The 17,937-nt window shown below is 39.5% G+C and overlaps 1 protein-coding gene across 3 annotated transcripts in view; it reads right to left on the reverse strand.

The window, feature by feature from the left end:
• The window catches only part of EPHA6 (EPH receptor A6), an 855,214-nt gene that overhangs the window by 810,739 nt on the left and 26,538 nt on the right, over window positions 1-17,937 (reverse strand). For all 3 annotated transcript variants that reach the window (XM_039534481.1, XM_039534488.1, XM_039534472.1), the window contains exon 2: window positions 3,657-3,721. In XM_039534481.1, coding sequence (XP_039390415.1) covers window positions 3,657-3,721 — 65 coding nt within the window. The remainder of the gene's footprint in view (window positions 1-3,656; window positions 3,722-17,937) is intronic.

A 17,937-nucleotide genomic window follows, 5' to 3' on the forward strand; every position in this document is an offset into this window, starting at 1 on the left:
GGCAGGATCCTGAGAGTAGGACGAAGTAATTTTTCTATGACGTCTATTGACTGGGGTCTGAGGATGGGAGATTTCATATGGTGAAAAAACTCTCCATGCAGACCAGCTTCCTTATCACTGGAGGAATGCTGTGCGGACTCTGACTGAGCATTTGGAGAGAATTAAGGGTGACTGCAGGATAGGGGACACCAGCAGGTCCCTTGACTGTAAGTTGCAGTGCTGGACCTCCTCTTTGAGGTGAATGCTGTGCAAGAGGAATCTGCTGTGAAGAAAGGTTCCTCTGCACCGGTGTCCTGTGTTTCATTGCCAGTCAGCTCAGCGGTAAACGGTGCCGGGAGAGCAAGAATAGCCTGCAGGGGGTCAGGCATGTCAGCATGTGAAGCGGTGCTGAACGGTGCCATGAGCGAGGCAGGCAACTGGAAGCCTGAAGCCTCGCCACTGGAGCTGTGTGCTACTGCTGCAGCCGCAGGTGGATTTCACGCAGCGCTAGAGGAGCCCAGCACGTCAAAAGAGCTCAGCCAGGGAAGTGCCATTAGGGAGGCTGTAGACCTGCCTGGAGAAGTCTTGTCCCATGAAGAACTCTTTGCGGGTGAGAGAGGGTGCCTTTTTTTGCAGTCTTCTTGTCTTTCTTTGAGACAGGGGGGATGTGGCCTGTAGCTGAGTCGGCACCTGGGTCTGAAGCTGACCCTAGAGATTTCTGAAGGAGGAGCAGTTTTAATCTCAGCTCCCAGTCCTTACATGCCCTGGATTTAAGTTTGCTGCACTGGGCACATTTTGAGGGGATGTTGGACTCTCCCAAACATTTTATACATTTTGAATGGCCATCCGAGAGAGGGATGGCATCATTGCAATTAGAGCAGTGCTTAAAGCCTGGGGAGCCAGGCATGTCGGAAGCAGCTGCCTCTGACAGGAACAAAAAATTTTTTTTGTAGTTTTAGAGTAAAGGCAGGAAAATATTATCTAATTACTACTGGTAAACTAACTAATAGGGAAGGTATATGAACAAATATATGAAGAGAAAAGTCTCTAATAAGTCTGAGTTCCATCTCAGGCCAGGGATGGTAGAGAAGGAACTGAGGAGACCAGTTGCACACTATTAAGGTACACTCAGAGCGTGCGTGCACGACCGGTACGAGTACTGCTGTAAAACTCTCCGAGCGAAGGTCCAGAGACGCACCAACAACACCTGGAGTGGAGCACCCACAGGGACACCTCTCAAAGAAGAGCCCAAAGATTTATGGGGATCTGCTACTGAATCTGTCTGCATATTATTTTCTGCCTATCCATTGCTCTTTAACAAAGCCAAGAGAAATATATTTTTACCAGTTGAAGGAACACCATGAGTGAACTCTTGAGTATTAAAAAACAAACAAACAACTTTTGGCAGAAGGGATGGATCTTTCTCCTCATTTAACCTATCAAAATTAAGGGCTTTTAGCAGCACAGAACATAACGTTTGGATATCATTGCTGTAAGATATAGTATCCAAGAGGTTTTCAAGATTTAAAATACAAACGAGACATTCATATGTATAACACTGATGGTCACAAACCATCCTGCTTCAGGATAAGCCAACCAGCAAAAGGTTTTTGGAAGAAATTTCCTTTATGAGCCATTTATTCTGTAATTGTCCTTCATGGGGATTCCTGCACCTTCCAACCACCAATGTCAAGGACAGAATATCACACCAGATGGACCAACATGGCAATGTTGGTGTTCCATTCTAATCTCCTAATCTGGAAGTGGATAAGCCTGGGGGAAGTGGGCAGAGATCAGGAAATTTAGAGACATTCATAATGGAGAATCATCACCTCAGGTTGGAGAGGTTTGGGATATGTGGAGGTAAAGAGGGGACATAGTCTCACAACTCTGGGGAGCCTTGGAATGAGGGAGGCAGAAGTGCCTGGATGGATGGGTGGCCCCTACATGCTGATCCTCCAAGAGGCATGCTGCCAGTGACTAATTCCACCCATGCAGCCATTGAAAGAGCTTCAATGTGAGTTAATGCTGCTCCGCCTTCACCTTCCCTGGTCCCAAAGCCCTATCACATTCTGACTTGGAGCTTTGAAAAAAGATCCTCTATGGGGTCTCACAAGGGAAGGAGTAATGCTGGGGAGCTCACCAAGGACAGGAACATTTACATTCTCAGGGAAAATAAAAATAATATCTAGATTGCACAGATAGGCTAGATCCATAACTCTGGATAGGAATATCCTGGACATGCAACATCTGATCATTTTGTAAAGGATTTAGGAGAACCGCTATTTTATTGAACTTAAATTTTAAAATCAATAAATACAAGGAAGCAATTTCTGGCCTAAGACAAAGAGAGACACACATGATGCTGAAGGCAGAATTTGACCTTCAGTTCAAAAAAAGTGTGGCTATAAATAATCTATACAATGATGGAAATTCAGAATTGCAGACAAATACAATTGACAGATTACATGAAGGAGAGTGTATGGGGCACGTTCTGCAAAATTTCTGAGTGCTTATAAATGAGAAGGAGCTAGGAGTGATGGAAATTGCAATCCTTTTACCTGTATACCAGGTGTAGTATTCAAAAGTTATTTAAAAACATAAGTAAAGCAATACACTTTAGTTTTTAGCTTTAAAGATTAATATCACAATCACTTTAAAAATAATTTGGTACCTCTGTGTACAGTTTTTTCTATATTAACTTCTGAACTTAAAAACTCTATTAAAGTATATATGAATTTAAGTAATTCTAAGCATGGCAGCAGTCATAAAAGAATTAGCAGCCACCAATTTTAAGCAGCAATTTTGCATATATTTAAATTACTCTTAATTGATTCAGTATACTGTTTCTTAATTAAAAGTGAAACTAAAAAATGACAGATGTGCTGTTAAGAGTATTGGACAGGTGGAAAGAGCAATACACCATTTGAAGTTCAGCCTCCAATATTTCTCAAGTGGTTACACTAAAAAAGGTACACCCTTCTTCCCTCTCCCAGTCTGGCCACATCATCTCCAAGTATGCCAGCCATCTGCAAAGCTCTGAGGCCTTGTGCCCTACAAAGCACCTTGTGTCTGTTGTCATGTCTATCTATATTAACAATACCGTGCAATTGTGTAAAACATTTTTAATCAAAAGTTCAGTATCCTAGATAATGTCATATAGGAAAAAGCCACTTCACATAAATATATAAATTTTCTAAACTTTGATAGCTTTGTTTTCACTCTTTTACAATAATTTTAATAGGCTTTCAGAATTAAACATTTGGAATCATGCCATCAGACAGTAGAATCAAAAATGCCACTTTATCCATTTATTACAGTAGTTTGAAACAATTTATATGATGAAATTATTTTTTCTATGAAATTAAAGAAAGCTTGGTCCTGATTTAAAAACAGAAAAGATATTTATAACTGAATTACAAACCTCCAAATACAGACTTATGAGAAATCCTGACAGACCATTACCTATAGCAGCTGATGGTGCTGTCATATGTGCACATTTACTTGGGGCTCTTAGTGTTAACTACAATTCAGATTCTTTCGTTCACTAGCCTAAAATCTTGTCCATTAGTACATCCTGCAGGAAAGTATCCATTTAGAAGAACTAGTCCATTCTATTGTTGAAATGCCAGAGCGCTGAACAAAAAGGACAAAAGCAAAACGAGGACTTGTCTTACCCCATTTAAAGGATAGGTTTTCCATCCTAGTTCTCCAATTGCAGCTGTAGTATCAAGCAACACCACTAGAAATAAAAATATATGTATATATATTAGATATTTATTTGTTCTAGACATAGAAATAGAGTACGATCATTTAAATACCAGGCCTACATTAAATTGGCTAATTCTACCTCACAACACTGGTTTAATCCCACTGAAGTCAATGTGGTTGCTTGGCTGTAACTACTAGTAGAATTTTAGCTTTGTCTTTACCTTTCATAGTTAAATCTCTGAAAATATAACTAATTATATGAAAATTCAATCTTTTCCTACAGTGTAATTTAAAAGTGTATTACTCCATTGTTGTTTCCAGTGGTTATAACCAGATATGCCTGGATGAGGAAACCCAGTTCCAGACTCTACCCCCACCTGGATATTTGGGAAAGTTTTCATTCAAATGTGTTTCTGGATTCAAGTTTGTGAACTTTAAAAATGAAGAAAAACAGAGTTTAAGTCATTTCCACATTTTAAAGTGGAATGTAATTGGGGTAAAGTGCTAAGAAATAATACCACCATTTAGCTCTAACATAGCACTTTTCATTGGTACATCTCAAAAGCACTTTATAAAGTTCATTATCTCCATTTTACATGTCATCATTTGTAACTGATTCTGTAGAACCACCACCACCAACTAGAAAGTCTGACTATAATTAGTTTTGCTAGTCTATTTGGATTAAGTGCCAAATGATACAATCATTTCTAAAATGTTGTATATTGTGAATAGTTAGCAATTTTCATGTATAATTTTTATTATATGACAACGGGTTTGGATATCATTAACTGACAAAGGTAATACAAACCATTCTTTTCTAAAAGATTTTTGGGTTTCTATGTCTTCAAATAAAAAAGCATAGCAAACTGGGTTTCTTTCCTGTCTTAATTATGCAAAAACCATACCACACACAATTCAGAACTTGTAAAACTGTCAGTAAATTCAGTATCTTGTGATGTGCCAGATTGTACCTGTACTAATCGAACAGTTATGTTTGACCTTATGGTCCCATATCAGAATCATAAGCTAAGACCAAGATATAAAGTTCATTGTTGACTAGCACGGTTAATTCTATTTCCCCAGTTGTGTGTTTAAAAAAAAAAAAAAGCATAAGTATCAACCAGGTTTCTCAGAAGAATATTTTTTTTAAGTTGCATCCTACAGTGTGTTCGTTTCTCTCTCTCTCACACACACTGAACAGCCAACCTAGCTCTTTCACAAGTACCATTTTACTTTTCAACAGCAAGATCAAAGTTGAGGTACTTATAAGATATAGTCCTAGTAATATTGGGTTTGTATTACTTCCATCACACAAGAAGGTAAGAGTTACACTTGTTGCTACACCCATGGTTCAGGGCAGATGAAGTTCACACCTCTGAACAGCTAACCAGGAAATGAACTATGCACCACTCATATCTTATTTGCTTGTGGTAACAAACCCATGGTTCTCATGATTTTCCGGCTGTTCTAAAGAGACAGTCCCTACCTCAAGCAGCTCACAGACTAAGCAAGAGGGAGTAACCTTTACTTCAGTTGGACAATACCCTTGAGTTTGAACTGCTTTCTTGAGTAATGCTTTCTGGGATAAAACAAAGCTATACATGTAATGAGTATATTCATCATTGAAATGATAATAAAATTTAGATTTACATCTTTGTAAGACAGATAAATTTGTTTTTACAATAACCACCATCACACAATCGAGTTCTGATTAACAACAACAACAAAAAAACCCAAACCACACAACTTTGTCATGGGCACAAAATAAATAAGGTGTGAGCTCCCGCAGCAGAATCTGAAGTACTAATTAAATAGTAATCCCTCAGAGGCTCTAGAAAGGTCCCAAACCATCACTCACCGAATTCAATAAGAATTAGATGAGGCTCAAAACTACTAGTGAGAGTTACATACACACAAAATCGGCGTTAACTTTAAATATCATTAGTGAAAAAGATCAACAACTAATTAACCAAAAAACAAAAAGTCAGGAAAAAAAACAAAACTGTCAAACAGAAAAGGAAAAAAATATAAACATATAGTAGTTGACAGTACTAGACTATCACTAGAATAGTAAAATAAAGAAAAAACCAAAAACTAGGATATAAATAAATACAACACTGAACAAAAGTTTTTTTTGAAAAAATTACCAATTAAATACAAAAAGCTGTAGAGGTATTGGTAAGTCAAACTTAATGTTTTAGTAATTTTCCCTACATGATGATGTCAGAGAATTTAACCCTTAGCAGTCCATTAGCTTATCCCCAATATCACTAAACATGTGGATGGTCCATTTTGCTATCTGCTTCCCAAGTGGAAACTTTTGTGGCACTGTCTGCCAGGAAGGCCCTCTGAAGGGCTAGGATCCATGCAAAGAAGGAGTGGGAAGAGAAGGCACATTTACTTATTTGTCTAATTTTTTTTCTAACTCAATTTTGCTCAGTTTTCCTTAACTTTGACAAATTAAACCTTTTCTTTTGTTTGCCTGTATCAAATGCAGTCAGATCATGATCACTGGTCCATAGGCAGCCACCAACTTCCAGTCCACCAATGAATTCATTTTCAATCAGTCATGAGGTCCAAAATAGATTTTCATTGTACTGGGGGCAATACTTTACTTACTACCAGCTGCATTAGATCTCCAGCATGGGTCTTGGCAATGGAAGTCCCCCATAATATATTTTTTCTTTCCACACATTCCAGGCAGGTTCTTAAGGAGTAACTCATCCTGTTCTCTGGTTTGGTTGTTTGTTACAAACACCTATCAGTACCCACTTCCTGGACTGTGTTAGCACATTGATCCATATGCATTCAAAATCCTGTGGTTCTGAATTACTGATAATGGTGTATTTAATGTAGAGTGTCTCTTAATGTAAAGGTCCAGTTCCCACACAATCTTTTACCAACTCTAAACAGGTTATATAACCAATGATTTTAATTCCGATCATGCAGGTCATCCCACCAGGTTTCAGTAATGCCAATTACATCTTTAATGAGAATTTTCAATCCTTCTTGCTTGTTACTCAGACTCCTAGTACTGGTATAGAGGCAACGAAAAAATGTCTTATATTTTCTTTCCACACAAGTAGACTCTGTTCATGACACCAATTTTGAGTTTGTACTTCATTTACCTCATAGCACATACCTATTTGGAGGTTTAATACTCTCATGGCTAGTCTGGTTAACCTTCAAATTAGAATATTCACCCTTAGCCTGAGATACATGTGCCATCTATCCTACTGGAATGTGTCTTGGTTTTTCCCAAACCAAAACCTTCAGTTTCATACTAGTCACACAGCCAATGGTTCACCTCCAGTATTTACTGCCTTTTATTTTCTCTTACTTGTGGGACCTGAAGAATCACTAAGGGCTAGTCTACACTTACCGCGTCAACCTGGCAGGTAAGTTCGACTTCTCAGAGTTCGAACTATTGCGTCTAATCTAGATGCAATAGTTCGAACTCCCTGCGCGCTCCGGTCGACTCCGGTACTCCACCACTGCAAATGGTGGTGGCGGAGTTGACCTTGGAGCCGCGGACTTCGATCCCGCAGCGTCTGGACGGGTAAGTAGTTCGAACTAGGGTACTTCAAGTTCAGCTACACTATTCACGTAGCTGAACTTGCGTACCCTAGTTTGACCCCCCGCCCTTAGTGTAGACCTGCCCTAAGAAATCATTTGGACTTTCCTCTTCTTCAGCTCCCTTTCAAGATTACTGAAGTCTCCTATAATATGTGTAGTTCCAGGTCACTTGTTCCAATAGGTATCAGCAGTGGAATCTATTCATAATTCCATCCAATCTTCCAGTTACATGTTGTATTTTTGCTCCATGAGAACATAACGCAATCCTGTTGTCCTTGTGTCCCTTACTGAATTGTCTGTCCACTTATCTTAAAATAGATTTACCAAATGACAAGTATTTACTTTCTTAGGGTGGCTGAAGAATCTCTCCATGGCTGCATGCTTCGTATCACAAAGACACCCACTGAATACGTTCCCTGTAGCCAGGGGTGGCTCTAGGGATTTTGCCGCCCCAAGCAAGGCAGGCAGGCTGCCTCCGGCGGTTTGCCTACGGGAGGTCCGCCAAAGCCGTGGGACCAACGGACCCTCCGCAGGCATGCCGCTGGAGGCAGCCTGCCTGCCTGCCGCCCTCGTGGCGACCGGCAGAGTGCCCCCCCGTGGCTTGCCGCCCCAAGTACGCGCTTGGCGTGCTGGGGCCTGGAACCACCCCTGCCTGTAGCTTTCTGTCCTCTTCACCCAGATAAGTTCCTTAGTAGTAGACTCGCTAAGTATCAGGTAACAATTCCACACTTCTGGCTGGGTTGAGTGCCTGGTTCTCTTTCCCCTTTTGGAAATAAGTCACTATTCTGCTTCTTCAATTTCTGTGCTTTGCAGTTCCCTTATCACTGTCTCCCACTGCCCCTTCCTCCCCACCCCACCCCAAATGTGGTATCTGTGGCAATGATTTCAGTGACTGGTTGTTCAAAAAGTCTGGTTTTTTGGATGTTATGTGGTGTTGAAACTTGCATTTCTAGATCATGTATCTTTCTAGTCGCACCTGCTCATGGTTCCTTTGATCATATAGGGGGTTGCATCTTCTCTTCACTCATCCCTCTGGCCAAATCGCTTTAAAAATTTTCTTCCCTGCCAGGGTACCCATGCAATTGCTGGATCAGGGCCCATTTGAAGTACTACAAGAATTTAAGACTTTCACCTTTTTAAATACCCAGCAAAATTGAAGCTCCAAGTGTTGAAGGTCAAGAATTTGGATGGGTTTATGGTTTTCAGTAAGGGACAGTCCTGGCATAAATAAAAGTCTATGATGTTCTATTTGCTACTTTGTAGATTTTTATAATGTATTTAAAAAGTATATTTGTTAAATAAAAATAGCATACACAAAGGATTTTTTTTTAAGAAAAGTCAGAAACAGTCAGCTTTAAAGATGAGGCATAGACACCTCAATGGCTTTTTGTTTTGTTTAATAAAGAGAAGTCTGCTGCTGTCTCAACTCTGAGAAGCATACTAGACAGAATTCATCCTTGATAGCCTCAGTGATCAAAAGTAGAATTGCACCTGAGCTTGATTTAGACCAAATATATTTAACCTTTAAATATAAAGATGAGTGTTCAAACAGTTTCCTTCTCCCCCAAGAGAGCTGGTGTTCCAAAACAGCCCATCCATCTCCTAGGAAGCTACTCTGCACAGTGGGCTAGTATAGACATTTACATGGGTGTTAGGCTCATTGGGTTTATGTAACTGTGATATTAATATTCCTGCCCAGTCTGATGCATCCGTCTATAATTTTAACATCTTCTTTCCCAGCTTCAGTAGCCTGTCCTTATGGCCATGCTACTGGTGGCTGCATTTATGAAGAGGCTCAAGCGGGAGCAGCTGTACCTATGTGACACTCACTATACCAGCATAACTTTTACCCAGCACACGTCTTTTTCCAAAATCAGAGTTTAAGCCGTTTAACACTCAAATTCATCCAAATATTCCAAAGATAAGGAAACAACTGATAATTCATTTGATTATCGACATACAATACCAGTCAGTTTAAAGAAATTAGGAGCTTGCCCAACCATGCAGTTTTTGTATTTGATTTCATATGATGCCAACACACACCTTGGGTGTCATCTCTGTACATTCATATGGGCTAAAGAAATGTAAGTATGCTTTGAAAGTGTACTTGCTATGCAGAAATCTTTGATAACAAACTTGCACTGAACTCTTTTTGGGTTAATATTTACAATAAGTCTACCAAGAGTTAGTTTTTTAATCTATAATTTTTACTACTGTGAAAGCTTTTGCTAGAGGAAACCAGTACACATTATGTTTTCAAGAACCACAAATTACTGCCTGCTTTTCCAAAAGACTAATTCATAAGCATAACAAAAGAGTAAAAGAGGATTGCAAAATATCATATTAAACACAGAGACAATCAGCCTGTTAACTTTTGGATTGCATCTGCATTTTCAAGCTTTCCCTGGGGGTACAAAGGAGGAAAAATAAAGTGGGAGGATAAAGTCTTGCTGGGCCTGGCACATGTCACAAAGCTCCTGGGGCATTAGGCCTCACATGGGATGTAGTAAGATTGCTGCATACCAGAAGATGGGGGAGTTGGTCTGCGAATATCTGGTACATGAACACAAAAGGGACTAATTCCTAATCATGTAAGAAGCACACAGATTGGATACCAACAGGATTTGAAGATAGAAACCTCAGCCGGACAGCACAGGACTATCATTTGAGCTAAAGGAGTAATTCCCTTAGCCGGTAGAAGTAAATGGTTATCCTTTAGTAGGCTATTCAGGAAATTAAGTTTAGATGAGAAAATATGTTCCCTGAAACAATATTTTGTCTTAGTAATAAAAACCCTGAGTGAATAGCTATGATATTCCTTTGTGGCCTTCATGGTGCTGTGTGGATTTCTGTTAAGCTAATACAAATCACAAGCCCAGAAACTAATACCACAAAACAGTCTATGTCTTATGAGTTGTATTTTTCAAAACTTCTGGTCTCCAGCATGGGATTTAATGAGGTCAATAGCTAAATCTGATATGAACATGGAGTTCAAAATATTGTAATGAAGCCAGGTTCCCTGCAGAAAAAAATTGGTTCTCACCAACTCTAGTTGACTTGCTAATCACTGGTATGTTCGTTTCAACAATGGGCTACTGGACAGATTTTTGTAAAATGAACACGAGTACCTGAATTGTCAGGATAGTTCATAAATTTTAGTGCACTTCTATTAGGAAAATTAGAAAAAACTGAATTATGGACAAAGTTTTTCCAATAAATTTGTAAGGCTAAAAATATTCACTGTCTTTGAACTCAATCCAATCCAGTTTGGGTTTGGGAAGGAATTTTCCCCTGGTCAGAGAGGCAGAGACCCTGGGAGTTTTTATGCCTTCTTTTGCAACATGGGTCACTTGCCAGTTTAAACTAGATTACTTGTGGATTCTTTGTAACTTGAAGTCTTTAAATCAAGATTTGAGGATTCAATATCTCAGCTAGAGATTATGGGTCCATTACAGGAGTTAGTGGGTGAAGTTCTGTGGCCTGTAATCAGGGGCGGCTCTAGACCCCAGCGCACCAAGCAGGCGCTTGGGGCGGCCGTTTCCCAGGGGGGCGGCATTTGGCTACGGTTGAGCTGCCTGCGGCAGGTCCACCGGAGCCCGGAACGAGCGGACCTGCCGCAGGCATGACTGCGGCGGGTCCCGTCTTCCCGCGGCTCCGGTTGAGCTCCCGCAGGCATGACTGCGGCAGGTCCGCTGGTCCCGGGCTCCGGTGGACCTGCCGCAGACATGCCGGCAGGAGCTCAACCGGAGCCGCGGGAAGAGGGGACCCGCCGCGGGACCGGGGAAGGGCGGCGCAGCGCTCCGCGCTGCTTGGGGCAGCGTGAATTGTAGAGCCGCCCCTGCCTGTAATATGCAGGAGGCCAGAGTAGATCATCATGATGGTGTCTTCTGGCCAAAAAGTGTAGGAGATTGGGACATGTTGATGTGTCACCAATAGTCAGATTTAACATTCTTCTAGTTGATTTTAACTTTGAAATAAAAATATTATAATGCAAATATGAATGGAGAGTACACAAACATTAAAGCCATTTGAATAAAAATTAACATGACATGACTAATTTTTAAAATCATTTTAGTGCTGACAAATATAATTGAGAAACCAAACAATATTAAAAACTTTACTATAAAAAAGGTAAAATGTGTTTAATGTTTTTCAGAGAGTGTATTCCTGTGCTCTGCCTTTAATTAAAAGCCAAGCAAAAGAATCTGAATTAGTTACATTTATTGATTGACACTTCCAGAGTGCTTGCCTCATCTCCACTTGGTTTCTAGGGGATCTTCTCTACTCAGGAGAGTGCTTCAGATAACTTCCCACCAAATTCCTTATAGGGCTTACAGAAGGAGGTAGTGAATAGCTCAATGGCTTGCTCTCTCCTCATTGCACATGTGACCTCAAAGAGGGCTCTCCAGGGGGTTCCAGGAGGGTGTGAATTGGTGCCATACAGGTGGCTGTTGCCATCACCATATGCATGACTGCAGAGGTCTGTCAGAGTGTCCCCATTCAAGAATGAGCAAATGGTCATGAGCACTTCATGCACATTGAGCTGAGTTGCAATCAAGAGGTCTCCATGCTATTAGTAGGTAACCTGTACTCTCAATGTTACCCACATGTGCCTGACGAAGTGGGTATTCATCCACGAAAGCTTATGCTCCAATACATCTGTTAGTCTATAAGGTGTCACAGGACTCTGTTGCTCTTTACAGATCCAGACTAACACGGCTAGCCCTCTGATACTCTCAATGTTACAGTAACTGATCAGTAGCTGTAGGCAGCTCTTCAGGTCTCTTTATACTTATCCCTCTGAACTGTTTGCACCATCGTAGCTCATTTCAATATTTATCCTCTGACACTGGTCTCTCTGGTACCCACACAGATTACTTAAAATCTATTTGCTAAAATAAAAGCACATTTCAACTGACCTCTGAGCCTCCATTTATTGCCAGTGTATATGAAGGCGAATTAATACTATTTAGTTACTTTTTTGGAGCATAAGAAACATCTGTCCCCATTTGCATAACTCACATAACTGCCACATGGGAATGCAGGGACGTCTCTTACTACTCACAGCCCCAGGGTCACACAATAACCTTGACAGGGAAGGAAGTTGGCAAAGATATGACTCTGAACTCTGTTAAGTGCTGGCCTGGAGATCTGGATTACTATCCGTATGCTCCAACCCATGAAGACTCAACAGCAACAGGCCTGCTCTTTGCACTACAAGAAGCTTTAAGTGGCCAGAATGCCTACCAGTATCCTTTTGGGACACACAAGGCAGAACTGGCATCATGTCACAGTGGCGCTCATGCAGAGTGCAATGGGGGACTGACCTTTTCAATTTTATGTAGTCAAAGATTTAATGAATAAACACTAATTTTTCAGTCTATAAACCAGTTTAGGTAGCAAAATTAATCTAGTACCATGATAAGTAAATAAAAAAATTGTTATGCCTGAAAATTGTAGGCCTTTGATGTTAAATGTACAATGTAAAGCAAGGACAATTATAAGCAGGGAATCTGAGGTACAGATGTGAAGTGACTTGCCCAAGGTTGCACAGCCCATTGTGGCAGAGCTGTGATTAGAACCCAGGTTTCCTGATGCTCATTTTAGTGCTTTATCACATTGCCTCCAGCAGTTAAAAATAGAGCCTTCAGAATGTTTGGATGAACTGGTGCACAAGAGGCAAAGACAGTGTACCCACAGTGACACTGTGCAGAATTGGAGCTACCACTCAGAAGTCACCCAGGAGATGTATGAATGAACCAGGAAATACTAATACACCTCTTGGAAAGTGAAAGGGTATTAATTACAACCGTACCCAGAGTCAGGGCCCTGTTGTGCTACGTTGTGTGTCAGCTTATACAAGGACAGGTTGTCTTAGCACTTCAGGGAGGAACCAAGCAACATATGAAGGATGGGAGAAGAGGAATACAATCAAAACATGTATTTTTCCTGCTTGCTTGAGGGGTTAAAGCTGGCTGGCAAGCATTCATACTGCTGTCAGCAGCATGTACAAGTCAGCAGGCAACAAACATCTATGGGGAGAGGCAAGTGCGGTTTTCAAAGTTACCAGTGTAGTGAGGAAAATAAAGTCATTTTACCTCACATGGCTTCTCTCTGATTTAAAGCAGATATCTGCTTTAAAGAGAGAAGTCTTTGATAAGACTAAGAATGTTTTGTCTCATTTCCATATTTTAAAAACAAATTATGTAAAGGCAAGAGAATAAATAAGTTACAGGGAATGAAGATGAAGGAAAAAATATAAGGCAAATGTGATATGTAACAGACTTCAGACCATTTGAGGCAAACGTTAAGAAAATCAGCTATGTAAAATGCTTAGTTTAATATCATTTTTAATGCAGAGCATTAGGAGCCCACCAAAAACAAATACAATTGAAATAGCTATGAGAATTGCTCACTCATGACAGCTAGATCCAGAAAAAGACTAGTCTTATTCTCATAACAATTAAATATTTCCTAACTCGTTTTAGGAAATATCCACCTAGCTAGTCAATTTAATGTTTCTCAGCTTTGTAATCCTCATTCACTGAGCCAGTCTGTCACTTTCTGCTAACTCTTCATTTATAATTTACAATGTCAAGCACCAAGCCTTCACAGCATGTACATTTTATAGGTGCCGGGTCAGGCTGTCAAATTGAAGTACATGCTAATAATTGGTAGCTTTGAAAGTCTCATTCTCTTCATGTACCATGTAATATCAGCATGAGGGCTAAAATTGTTTATATAAACAATCAGTGTTGCAATGCTTCCAACATTAACAAATAAATGACAGTTATGTTATTTGTGGAAGATACTATTTTGATGCTCTTATCAAAAACCCAAATTGCCTTGCAGAATTGGACAGCATGAAGTACACAATACTAACACATGCAGAGTTTGAGCTTTAGCTTTGAATGATATAATGTAAAGACATATACAGGGAGTTAACTTTGAAAGACTAAGAGTCCATTGTTAACTGAAGAATATTAGAGACCTGAGAATTTCATAGTTCATATAGTCTGCCCACTATTATATCTAGCCTGTTCAGTAAATACCAGATTACTTATGTATAATTATTTTTTCCTATTATTGTAACTAAATATTCCAATAATAGAAAAAGCTCTTTCTACTGATGTGAAATCTGATACAAAGCATTTAATAGACCCAATTTCCCCATACTTCTTTAGTATACTTATTTATTTGGGGGGAAAACGTGAGGGTGCTGATACAAAGAGGCATTTTCAATCTCTCATATCTTACTCCATTGCTCCTTAATGTCCAGTAGAAAAAAAAAACCCAGAAGAGTTAGTTATACACGTGAGTACTTGTTTTAGTAAGGATCATTTTTTTACACTACTTACTTATAAGATTTGTAGAAGAGTATTTCTAAGATAACTGAAAATATACTTTTGTAGCAAGGAGTCTCTTGTAACACATGGGCTGGAAAGGCATTTCTCAGACTTCCATTTACCTGTAATTAATAGGTCTGGGTCATGGTGATTATGTAGGGAAAATGCAGCAAAAATATTGCATGACTACTTTTCGAAATGCAATAGTAGTGGTTTGACTGACTGACTTAGTTCAAAACAGGGCTTCAAAAGGACCATTTCAGACTTAAGTACCTCTTACATAACCCAGTGATGCAAGGGAATTGTCACTGAGCATTGCTGGAGCGGTGCTGAGGAACTTTAAAAGGTAATGCCAAAAATAGACTGTATAATACTGCATCAACACTATTAGCTGAGGACTTTGAAACATCTAGATTTTTATCACTGTGTTAGCAATTAGAATTAAGAATTTTGTATTACTCTGTTTGCAGGGACAATTTTTTTTTGCTGTTCCACCTAGCAAGTTATCTGAGAAATAGCCCTTCAATTGTACCAATTAAGTACGTTCTTAGATGAGAGAACAAATATTATAGCAATTATATTATAGACTCCAATCAAAGAATGAGGTGCAATGGAAATGCTTAAGATATCAGAAGGAATTTAGAGATGGGTAAATATTGCATTTCAACAAGAAAAAGAGTTGTGAAAGGAGTAGCCAATTTCTCTATGACATAATAGAGTATGAATAATTACCACTACCTCAGCTTTGACTTCCAAAGTATACCCTTTATATTTCAGCATTTTGGAAGTGAAAAGGAAAAAAAGTACTTTTAATATGACAAATAACATCTTAAACTTCTCCCTCAAGAAAATTATTGCTTCTATAAACTATAAATACATCATCTTAAGTTTTCCTTATTTTGAATGACTTCACTCATTTTATTCCCAAAGTTATCGCCATAGAAATAGGTTTCCAGTATTATTGAAAGTTATAGCAGAAATAAAGCATGAGTTACTTACACTAAAGATATAAATCTCACCACCTTTTAAGTTTCCCAAATGAATAGATTTTATTGTCTCACATAGGGTCTGTGTCACACATTGTTTCCCACATTTGGGCCTGGGCAGGTTGAGAGGTATGAAACCACATGTAGGAACATCCCTTGTAAAAAAAGGGAACTATATAATCAATTTGAATAAAAGTGCATGTGTGAAGCTTAAGGACATAAAAATGGCCATACTATGTTCCTGACAGTGGCCAATGCCAGGTGTCCCAAAAGAAATGAACAGGTAATCATCAAGTGATCCATTCTCTGTTGCTCATTCCCAGCTTCTGCAAACAGAGGCTAGGAACACCATCCCTGCCCATCCTGGCTAATAGCCATTGATGGACCTATCCTCCATGAATTTATCTAGTTCTTTTTTGAACCCTGTTATAGTCTTCACCTTCACAACATCCTCTGGCAAACAGTTCCACAGGTTGATTGTGTTGTATGAAGAAATACTTCCCTTTGTTTGTTTTAAACCTTCAGCCTATTAATTTCATTTGGTGACCCCTAGTTCTTGTGGTATGTGAAGGAGTAAACAACACTTATTTACTTTCTCCACATCAGTCATGATTTTATAGACCTCTATCATATCCACTCTTAGTCATCTCTTTTCCAAGCTGAAATGTCCCAGTCTTATTAATCTCTCCTCTTACAGAAGCAGTTCTATACCCCTTATTTTATTGCCCTTTTCTGAATCTTTTCCAATTCCAATATACCTTTTTTGAGATGGGGGACCACATCTGCATGCAATATTCAAGATGTGGGCGTACCATGGATTTATATAGTGGCAATATGATATTTTCTGTCTTGTATCTATCCCTTTCTTAATGATTCCCAATTTTCTGTTTGCTTTTGAGTGCTGCTGAACATTGAGTGGATGTTTTCAGAGAACTATCCAATCCACAATGACTCCAAGATCTCTTTCTTGAGTGGTAACGGCTAATTTACACCCCATCATTTTATAGGTATAGTTGGGATTGTGTTTTCCAATGTGCATTACTTTGCATTTATCAACACTGAATTTCATCTGTCATTTTGTTGCCCAGTCACCCAGTTTTGTGAGATTCTTTTGTAGCTCTTTGCAGCCTGCCAGGGACTTAACTATCTTGACAATGTGGTGAAGGAAAACATGGAGTAAGTTGTTTAAGTGCCAAGATAAAAGTTGGTGAATAAGGAGCTGTGATAAGCATAATAGCTATGGAAGTAAGATTTTTCCATTCTAGATGAAGCCTTAGTATTAAAAGGAAGTTCTTCCTTAGTGTCCCCATAATGTCTCCTACTCCTACATCTCTAGAGCTGATGAGCAAAACAGGAAACCACGACATCTCATTCTGTCTGTCTATCATAGAGCCCATCTTCCCACTACCACATCCAGGACCATAGACAGACAGTATAGGGCATCACACCTTCTCTACACTTTTTTTTTCCTCCCTGTCCCTGCAGTGTCTGTGTGAGCATACAACACTGATCAGGTGCTCTGCCCTTCTACAGCAGCTCCCTCCTCACATACAAGTTGGGCTTCTGATTTCCAGTTTTAACTGCTAAACAGACAAAACACCCAAATAAAAAAAAATAGGGTTTGTCCAAACAAACACTGGAAATGGTTACTTGTATCAAAGGGCTTTACTATACAGAATACAGACTATAGGGATATGATTTCTAAAGTGCAATAACTTGTTGCACATTAGTTGGCCCATATAGTTGGCACACCCTGTTGGTGTGCACTCAAGCTTCCCCAGTACTAACGTTGTTTGAAACAGTACTACATTAAAGTGCACTAAGGAACGTTAGAGAGATTACTCAGTAGCACAGTGTGATATACATTATTCATTACAGTATATACACAAGAGAAAGTGTGAAAATGATTTTTTGACACCTACATAAAACTCAAAGTGCTAAAAATAAACCCTAGTAAATGAGATGAATAAACTCTGAAAAACAGAAGCCCTACAGATAAGAAGAAAGGAAGAGATTCAGGAATAGAATGAGCTGCTCTGGCTTCTCTTGTGACACTCACTACCTGGCTATCAAAGCCGTAAGAGCAGAATAGATATCACACTGACTCTGCCTTTTCCTAGGGGAGTGCCCTCACAAGCACACAGTGCAGTCAGAGGAGGGACAGGACTACTGGGAACTAGAGCTGGGCAAAAAAAAAAAAAATTGCCCCAAATTCACCCCCCGCCCCAAAAATGCAGATTCAGATTAATTAAAAACATTGTGAATTTGTATAGATTTTGCTATGTTGATTCAGTTGATATAAGCCTAAAAGACAACATTCAAAGCACATTGTGTTTTGA

Source organism: Mauremys reevesii, linkage group 1 (genome assembly GCF_016161935.1).
Source record: "Mauremys reevesii isolate NIE-2019 linkage group 1, ASM1616193v1, whole genome shotgun sequence".
Taxonomy (NCBI): domain Eukaryota; kingdom Metazoa; phylum Chordata; order Testudines; family Geoemydidae; genus Mauremys; species Mauremys reevesii.